The sequence below is a fragment of the Carassius carassius genome, chromosome 28 (assembly GCF_963082965.1).
Source record: "Carassius carassius chromosome 28, fCarCar2.1, whole genome shotgun sequence".
NCBI lineage: Eukaryota > Metazoa > Chordata > Actinopteri > Cypriniformes > Cyprinidae > Carassius > Carassius carassius.
Window position 1 is genome coordinate 29577565 of NC_081782.1, and position 9538 is coordinate 29587102.

The following is a 9538-nucleotide window of genomic DNA, read 5'->3' on the forward strand; positions in this document are numbered from 1 at the left end:
GTCATTTAGCCATCTTTAATATAATTTACACTCACACTTGCTTCTAGCGAAACAAAATACAACACAGTTGAATAGAAGTACAATGTTGACCTGGCTCCAGTTTGAAGTCAAAAAGTGAAAACACTAAGGCCAACAGAAATGCCATTCAGTTTCATACTGAATACATTGATTGTGGTTGAACTTTCAGTGTGCTATATCTGTAGGACATGCTGTATACTCCTGGATTGGTACAACAATACTGAAGAAAGAAAAAAAATCCGGAGAAGCTGCTCTACATGAGTTTCTGAGTGATCTTGATTCTAGTTGTGGAGATTTGAGCTCGTCAGAGCTTGGCCAGGCACTTCTCCAGAGCTTCGATGTCAGCATCTCCATTTCCTTTACTTCCTTGTGCGCTGCACTCGATGAACTCCACTCGACCGGGCAGCTGAGAGAACTCGAAATCTCTGCCTCTCTTCCCCAGATACACAGATCCCCCATCAACCCCGTCCTGAGAGGAGAGAGCAGCGGAGCGCGTCACTCTCAGAGTATTCCTGTGGAGGACACATAGACGAGCTGTTACAGTAACGCATGTTGCACGCAGTACCACAGTCTATCTGTTACAGTAACAAACGTCGCGCACAGGACCACAGTCTTTCTGTTACAGTAACGCACGTCGCGCACAGGACCACAGTCGATCTGTTACAGTAACGCACATCGCGCACAGGACCACAGTCGATCTGTTACAGTAACACACGTCACACAAAGGACCAGTAGATCTGTTACAGTAACACTCGTCATTCACAGGACCACAGTCGAGCTGTTACAGTAACACTAGTCGCGCACAGGACCACAGTCAAACTGTTATAGTAACACTCGTCGCGCACAGGACCACAGTCGATCTGTTACAGTAACACTCGTCGGCGCACAAGACCACAGTCGATCTGTTACAGTAACACTCGTCGCGCACAGGACCACAGACGATCTGTTACAGTAGCACACGTCGCGCACAGGACCACAGTCGAGCTGTTACAGTAACACACGTCGCGCACAGGACCACAGTCGAGCTGTTACAGTAACAATCAAGCTGTTACAGTAACACTCGTTGCGCACAGGATCACAGTCGAGCTGTTACAGTAACGCGTCACGCACAGGACCACAGTCGATCTGTTACAGTAACACTTGTCACGCACAGGAAAACAATCGAGCTGTTACAGTAACACTCGTCGCGCACAGGACCACAGTCGATCTGTTACAGTAACACACGTCACGCACAGGACCACAGTCAGTCTGTAACAGTAACACTCTACTAGTCACGCACAGGACCACGGTCGGTCTGTTACAGTAACACACGTCACGCACAGGACCACAGTCGGTCTGTTACAATAACACGTCACGCACAGGACCACAGTCAGTCTGTTACAGTAACACACGTCACGCACAGGACCACAGTCAGTCTGTAACAGTAACACTCCACTCGTCACGCACAGGACCACAGTCGGTCTGTTACAATAACATACGTCACGCACAGGACCACAGTCGGTCTGTTACAATAACACGTCACGCACAGGACCACAGTCAGTCTGTTACAGTAACACTCGTCATGCACAGGACCACAGTCGATCTGTTACAGTAACACTCGTCACGCACAGGACCACAGTCGGTCTGTTACAGTAACACTCTACTAGTCACGCACAGGACCACAGTCGATCTGTTACAGTAACACTCGTCATGCACAGGACCACAGTCGATCTGTTACAGTAAAACACGTCACGCACAGGACCACAGTCAGTCTGTTACAGTAACACTCCACTCGTCACGCACAGGACCACAGTCGGTCTGTTACAGTAACACACGTCACGCACAGGACAACAGTCGGTCTGTTACAGTAACACTTGTCACGCACAGGACCACAGTCAGTCTGTTACAGTAACACTCCACTCGTCACGCACAGGACCACAGTCGATCTGTTACTGTAACACTCGTCACGCACAGGAACACAGTCGAGCTGTTACAGTAACACTCGTCACGCACAGGACCACAGTCGATCTGTTACAGTAACACTCGTCACGCACAGGACCACAGTCAGTCTGTTACAGTAACACTCCACTCGTCACGCACAGGACAACAGTCGATCTGTTACAGTAACAAACGTCGCACACAGGACCACAGTCTATCTGTTACAGTAACACACGTCACGCACAGGACCACAGTCGATCTGTTACAGTAATGCACATCGCACACAGGACCACAGTCGATCTGTTACAGTAACACACGTCACACAAAGGACCAGTCGATCTGTTACACAGTGTTGGGGAGTAACTAGTTACATGTAACGGCGTTACGTAATTTAATTACAAAATTATTGTAACTGTAATTAGTTACAGTTACTAAGAAAAAATGAGTAATTAAATTACAGTTACTTATGAAATTTTTTACGATTACAAAGGGGATTACATTTGAATATTTACACACATCCACATACAGATTTAACTGATTTCTTTCCCAAATTGCACTGACTATTCTGAGACATACCGCACTAATAATTTCCGGGATGCGGAAATACAGTCTGGTTCGTAGAATCCAGTCATAAAAACGGAATGCCTAACGCGGACGGAATATGCCACATTTTGGATGACTAAATCAAAAGTAGGTCAGTACACTTGAATCAAAACATGACATCGACTAGTGTCTGTGAATATTAAGCCCCACAAATGCAATATATGACTTGCACATTCTGCGTGTCTGTGGAAATCAGGCGCGGACTGGACACCGGGAGAACCAGGACAATTCCCGGTGGCCTGGCAGCCGATTTTGTCCCACTATTTAATATCATTATTGTATAATTGCCTGCCCAATGTACTAAAGCTATCATTTGCGAATCCGCCATTTGATAATTAAATCTCTAATAAGTCATGAAGTGTTAGTCGTGACTCGCGCGCTCTCCGCGCCTCCGCCAAACGGTTTGGATTAGACTCAGAGTAATCAATGCGAGAGAGAGAGAGAGAGAGAGAGAGAAAAGAGTGGACTGCGGAAGCGCACAGCTGGAGCAGAGAAGTAGAACACCTGTTCAGGGTTTCAGGTCAGTTTCATCTGTAAAGATGCTTTTTTGTCTTTGTTTTTTTATTTATTTAATCAAGCAGCAGCACGTTGCTCATCAGTCATCACTCAAAATACTATATAAAGGACATCATTATTATCTGTTGAAATGTTACAGTAGTAATTTAGCTGAAAAAAAAAACAGATTTTTTTTTTATAGGTTTAGGGGGAGCTACGACAGACAACAACACAACCCTTACGAAAACTAACATTTTAATATTTAACTATAAATCCAGAGAAAATGGTTACTATTGTTTAACTGTGGTAACCAAAAATGTAAAATTATTTTACAAATGTATTTATTTAAAAATAAATACAAATCTATTTGCAAAAAAACAAGGTTATTTTACTTTTATATAGGCTAATAAAAGCATGGTAATTTTTTGTAAGGGAAAAACATGACTCGTGTACAGTATTAGGATTTTTCTATAAAGATATTGTAGTATTGTAGGGTAGTGTATTGTAAAGTATAGTTTTGTTCAATCTTGAGTATTAAAGTCATGAGAGAGATGCATAACAGGGCAAAATAAAGAGACGGAAGAGAAAAATGGTAGTGAAGGTGCAGTTCAGGAGAGAACTTTTAATTATTTTGCATGTCCCCAAATTAAAGATTTAAACCTTTTTTATGTCAGGTCCATACAAAAAATAGTTTTGTCCATGAATTTGTTTGTATGAGTTTGAATTTTCCAGTCTGAATTTTTTTCCCAGTCTGCCCCTCCTGTAAATTAATGGCAAAGACATGGTTTCATTTACTACACATAAGCCTACTGAAGCTCGCAGTGTTTTCAACCTCTGCTGCCTCAATATAGGAGTACACAAGCACATAAACATAATTTCTTGAACTGCTCTGTGTCACTTCATGTGCATTTTACTTATTTTGAGAAAACTATCATCATATACAGAGACAGCAGTTTAAAAAAAACACCAATGTTTCAGGAGTTTAGTACACAGAATACGTCACATGCTTATTAGATAACTGTATTTAAGTTGATGTATATGCTTTTATTTATTATTCTTTAATTTTCACAAATTTAGAAAAGTAATCAAAAAGTACTCAAAAGTAATTAGTTACATTAATAAAGTAATTGAAAAAGTTACACTACTATTACATTTTAAACAGGGTAACTTGTAATCTGTAACCTATTACATTTCCAAAGTAACCTTCCCAACACTGCTGTTACAGTAACACTCGTCGTGCACAGGACCACAGTCGAGCTGTTACAGTAACACTAGTCGCGCACAGGACCACAGTCAAACTGTTACAGTAACACTCGTCGCGCACAGGACCACAGTCGATCTGTTACAGTAACACGCGTCGCGCACAGGACCACAGTCGATCTGTTACAGTAACACTTGTCGGCGCACAGGACCACAGTCGATCTTTTACAGTAACACTCGTCGCGCAAAGGACCACAGTCGATCTGTTACAGTAGCACACGTCGCGCACAGGACCACAGTCGAGCTGTTACAGTAACACACGTCGCGCACAGGACCACAGTCGAGCTGTTACAGTAACAATCGAGCTGTTACAGTAACACGTCGCGCACAGGACAACAGTCGAGCTGTTACAGTAACACTCGTCGCGCACAGGACCACAATCGAGCTGTTACAGTAACAATCAAGCTGTTACAGTAACACTCGTTGCACACAGGATCAGTCGAGCTGTTACAGTAACGCGTCACGCACAGGACCACAGTCGATCTGTTACAGTAACACTTGTCACGCACAGGACCACAGTCGATCTGTTACAGTAACACATGTCACGCACAGGACCACAGTCAGTCTGTAACAGTAACACTCTACTAGTCACGCACAGGACCACGGTCGGTCTGTTACAGTAACACTCTACTAGTCACGCACAGGATCTGTTACAGTAACACACGTCATGCACAGGACAACAGTCGGTCTGTTACAGTAACACACGTCACGCACAGGACCACAGTCAGTCTGTTACAGTAACACTCTACTCGTCACGCACAGGACCACAGTCGTTCTGTTACAATAACATACGTCACGCACAGGACCACAGTCAGTCTGTAACAGTAACACTCCATTCGTCACGCACAGGACCACAGTCGAGCTGTTACAGTAACACTCGTCACGCACAGGACAACAGTCGGTCTGTTACAGTAACACTCCATTCGTCACGCACAGGACCTCAGTCGAGCTGTTACAGTAACACTCGTCACGCACAGGACCACAGTCGAGCTGTTACAGTAACACTCGTCGCGCACAGGAACACAGTCGAGCTGTTACAGTAACACTCGTCGCGCACAGGAACACAGTCGAGCTGTTACAGTAACACACGTCACGCACAGGACCACAGTCGGTCTGTTACAGTAACACTGTACTAGTCACGCACAGGACGACAGTCGAGCTGTTACAGTAACACTCGTCGCGCACAGGACCACAATCGAGCTGTTACAGTAACACTCGCCGCGCACCGGACCACAGTCGAGCTGTTACGGTAACACACGTCACGCACAGGACCACAGTCGGTCTGCTACAGTAACACTCTACTAGTCATGCACAGGACCACAGTCGATCTGTTACAGTAACACTCGTCATGCACAGGACCACAGTCGACCTGTTACAGTAACACTCTACTAGTCACGCACAGGACCACAGTCGATCTGTTATAGTAACACACGTCACGCACAGGACCACAGTCAGTCTGTTACAGTAACACTCCACTCGTCACGCACAGGACCACAGTCGGTCTGTTACAGTAACACACATCACGCACAGGACCACAGTCAGTCTGTTAAAGTAACACTCCATTCGTCACGCACAGGACCACAGTCGGTCTGTTACAGTAACACTCGTCACGCACAGGACAACAGTCGGTCTGTTACAGTAACACTCCACTCATCACGCACAGGACCACAGTCGATCTGTTACAGTAACACTCTTTGCGCACAGGACCACAGTCGAGCTGTTGCAGTAACACACGTCGCACACAGGACCACAGTCGAGCTGTTGCAGTAACACACGTCGCACACAAGACCACAGTCGAGCTGTTACAGTAACACACGTCACGCACAGGACCACAGTCGGTCTGTTACAGTAACACTGTACTAGTCACGCACAGGACCACAGTCGGTCTGTTACAGTAACACTCTACTAGTCACGCACAGGACCACAGTCGGTCTGTTACAGTAACACTCTACTAGTCACGCACAGGACCACAGTCGAGCGGTTACAGTAACACTCGTCGCGCACAGGACCACAATCGAGCTGTTACAGTAACACTCGTCGCGCACAGGACCACAGTCGAGCTGATACGGTAACACACGTCACGCACAGGACCACAGTCGGTCTGTTACAGTAACACTCTACTAGTCACGTACAGGACCACAGTCGATCTGTTACAGTAACACTCGTCATGCACAGGACCACAGTCAGTCTGTTAAAGTAACACTCCATTCGTCACGCACAGGACCACAGTCGATCTGTTACAGTAACACTCGTCACACACAGGACCACAGTCGAGCTGTTACAGTAACACTTGTCACGCACAGGACAACAGTCGGTCTGTTACAGTAACACACGTCACGCACAGGACCACAGTCAGTCTGTTACAGTAACACTCCACTCGTCACGCACAGGACCACAGTCGATCTGTTACAGTAACACTCGTCACGCACAGGACCACAGTCGAGCTGTTACAGTAACACTCGTCGCACGCAGGACCACAGTCGATCTGTTACAGTAACACTCGTCACGCACAGGACCACAGTCGGTCTGTTACAGTAACACTCGTCACACACAGGACCACAGTCGAGCTGTTACAGTAACACTCGTCATGCACAGGACCACAGTCGATCTGTTACAGTAACACTCGTCACGCACAGGACCACAGTCGAGCTGTTACAGTAACACACGTCACGCACAGGACCACAGTCAGTCTGTTACAGTAACACTCGTCACGCACAGGACCACAGTTGGTCTGTTACAGTAACACACGTCACGCACAGGACCACAGTCAGTCTGTTACAGTTACACTCTACTCGTCACGCACAGGACCACAGTCGAGCTGTTACAGTAAGACTTGTCATGCACAGGACCACAGTCGTTCTGTTACAGTAACACGTCACGCACAGGACCACAGTCAGTCTGTTACAGTAACACTAGTCACGCACAGGACCACAGTCAGCCTGTTACAGTAACACACATCACGCACAGGACCACAGTCGGTCTGTTACAGTAACACACATCACGCACAGGACCACAGTCGGTCTGTTACAGTAACACACGTCACGCACAGGACCACAGTCAGTCTGTTACAGTAACACACATCACGCACAGGACCACAGTCAGCCTGTTACAGTAACACACATCACGCACAGGACCACAGTCGGTCTGTTACAGTAACACACGTCACGCACAGGACCACAGTCAGTCTGTTACAGTTACACTCTACTCGTCACGCACAGGACCACAGTCGAGCTGTTACAGTAACACTTGTCACGCACAGGACCACAGTCAGTCTGTTACAGTAACACTCGTCACGCACAGGACCACAGTCGAGCTGTTACAGTAACACTCGTCATGCACAGGACCACAGTCGATCTGTTACAGTAACACTCGAAATAATGAGGAACTTGTAAATAAGCATAATAAGGGCACTTCAACATTTATATCACGGAGACAGAAATGAGTGAATACTCACATCTCCTTCTCCAACTGCTGCTGAATTAATTTAGCTGATTTTGCCATAGTGATATCTACAATAATCAATAAAAGAAAGAAAACAAACATATGAAATCCCTCTATTTGCATATATATTTGTAAAATGCGTATTTAATAAAATAACATTTCATTAGTGGTGCAGTGTTCAGACTCACAATGGAAACATATTAAAGCAAGTCAACGCTTACGTTCGCACTAAGTCATTACGACTATAAATCCAGAGCAAACAATGTTCTGTGTTTTCTCTTTGAGCAGCATGGACTGTATTTAACTGAGAATGTTAAAGTCAACAATCACCTTGTTTGTTGCAGGCTACCACAAGTGTTGGGGCATTTTTTGCCACTACGTTGTCTGTGAGGATGGAGTAGAGAAACTCAGCCACGTCTCTGATGTCCTTCTGGAAGACGCTGCTGTCCACCACAAACACAATTGCTCTGGAATCCACAAAAGATCGTTCAGACACTCAACCAAGACATCTTTCTCTGAACATCTAGCAGCTAGAAGCACTGAGAAATGACTGAACAGCTGAAAATACACAGCAGAGCAAGAAGACAACAGGATTGTTTATGATGCATCTTCAGGAATACAGAACCGGACACGATCCACAAAAACACAGGCCTTCATCCACATTCAGAGGTCAATCAGAAAAGCTCATATCTATCTTCATAACTCACCGAGCCAGGGCCTTGTACTTCTCCACAATCTGAACTCTTAAACTTTCATGACCAGGAACATCGATAAGAGTCCAGCTGCCACCCTGCAATATCGGAAACATCCAGTGTGTTTTCAATTCAATCGCATGCTTAAAATCCACTTAGGTGCCTCATTACAGCTGTCATCATATGAAATGACTTACTCGGTCATTTTTGCTCTTGTATGTGGCGCTGCTCTCTGTGATGGACGTCTGTGTTCTTACAAACTTCCCTAGTAATAACTGGGGAATATAACACTGCACATCATTTCCAGTCTAATATTTTGTAAGAGTCCGAGAGTATAGTAACTTACTCGAGTGAACAGAAGAGTTTTCCCGGAGTCACAGAGTCCCAGAAGCAGCACAGCGGTCCTCGCTTTACTGGAGCCCCAGAAATTCCCAAAAAACACTACGATTTCAGAAAGAGAGCATGAAAATATGAACCACATAAGCAGTTCATTCCCCCTTTTAAGGGAGAGGAATAATAATAATAGTTATGCTGGCTAATTCTAATAATGCATATTATGAATGTTTGCTGTGATATGCCTCATTTATTAATAAAGCTGTTACCGATAGTGAGCAGCACGAGCGCTAGAGACACTAATATCCCGAGGATGAAGACGCCTTCTTCACTCTGAATCTCTTTCAGGAAGCTCTCCATGAACTGCTCCTCGGAGAAATCCTCCAGATCTATATGAATCTTCTCGTCCATGTTTGAGACCGGGCATGGAGTGTCAACAGAAGACAGCGGAAGTGAATGACACGTGTACTAACTTCAGCGACCTGCGACATTCCGCATTCTACTACGGTGACGGCTGGCCTCATGAATATTAATAAGGATGCGCGATCGTTACTGGCCAATTCGGCTGGAGGTTTGAGGTGCGGAAAATAGTTAATATTAATGAGCTAACCTTTGCCATAGTAGCGTTCATGCAGCTGACCATGGAAATAAAATAAGTTGACACAAGTTACAATGTATAATTAGCATTAACTGTTTTTTTATATATAGAAAAATATACATATTATGTTTAATCATTGTGTATTTTCAATGTAATGTCTGTTAAACTATTAGGACTAATA

General features: G+C 45.0%; 1 protein-coding gene across 1 annotated transcript; it reads right to left on the reverse strand.

The window, feature by feature from the left end:
* LOC132108277 (signal recognition particle receptor subunit beta-like) lies at nucleotides 1-9256 on the reverse strand. The gene is made up of 7 exons (XM_059514960.1): nucleotides 9029-9256; nucleotides 8773-8867; nucleotides 8624-8701; nucleotides 8442-8524; nucleotides 8065-8201; nucleotides 7748-7802; nucleotides 1-530 (listed from the first exon to the last, which is right to left on the reverse strand). The coding sequence occupies exons 1-7, from the start codon at nucleotides 9168-9170 to the stop codon at nucleotides 323-325; spliced, it is 798 nt and encodes a 265-aa protein (XP_059370943.1). The 5' UTR covers nucleotides 9171-9256; the 3' UTR covers nucleotides 1-322.
* Between the last annotated feature and the right edge of the window lie 282 nt (nucleotides 9257-9538).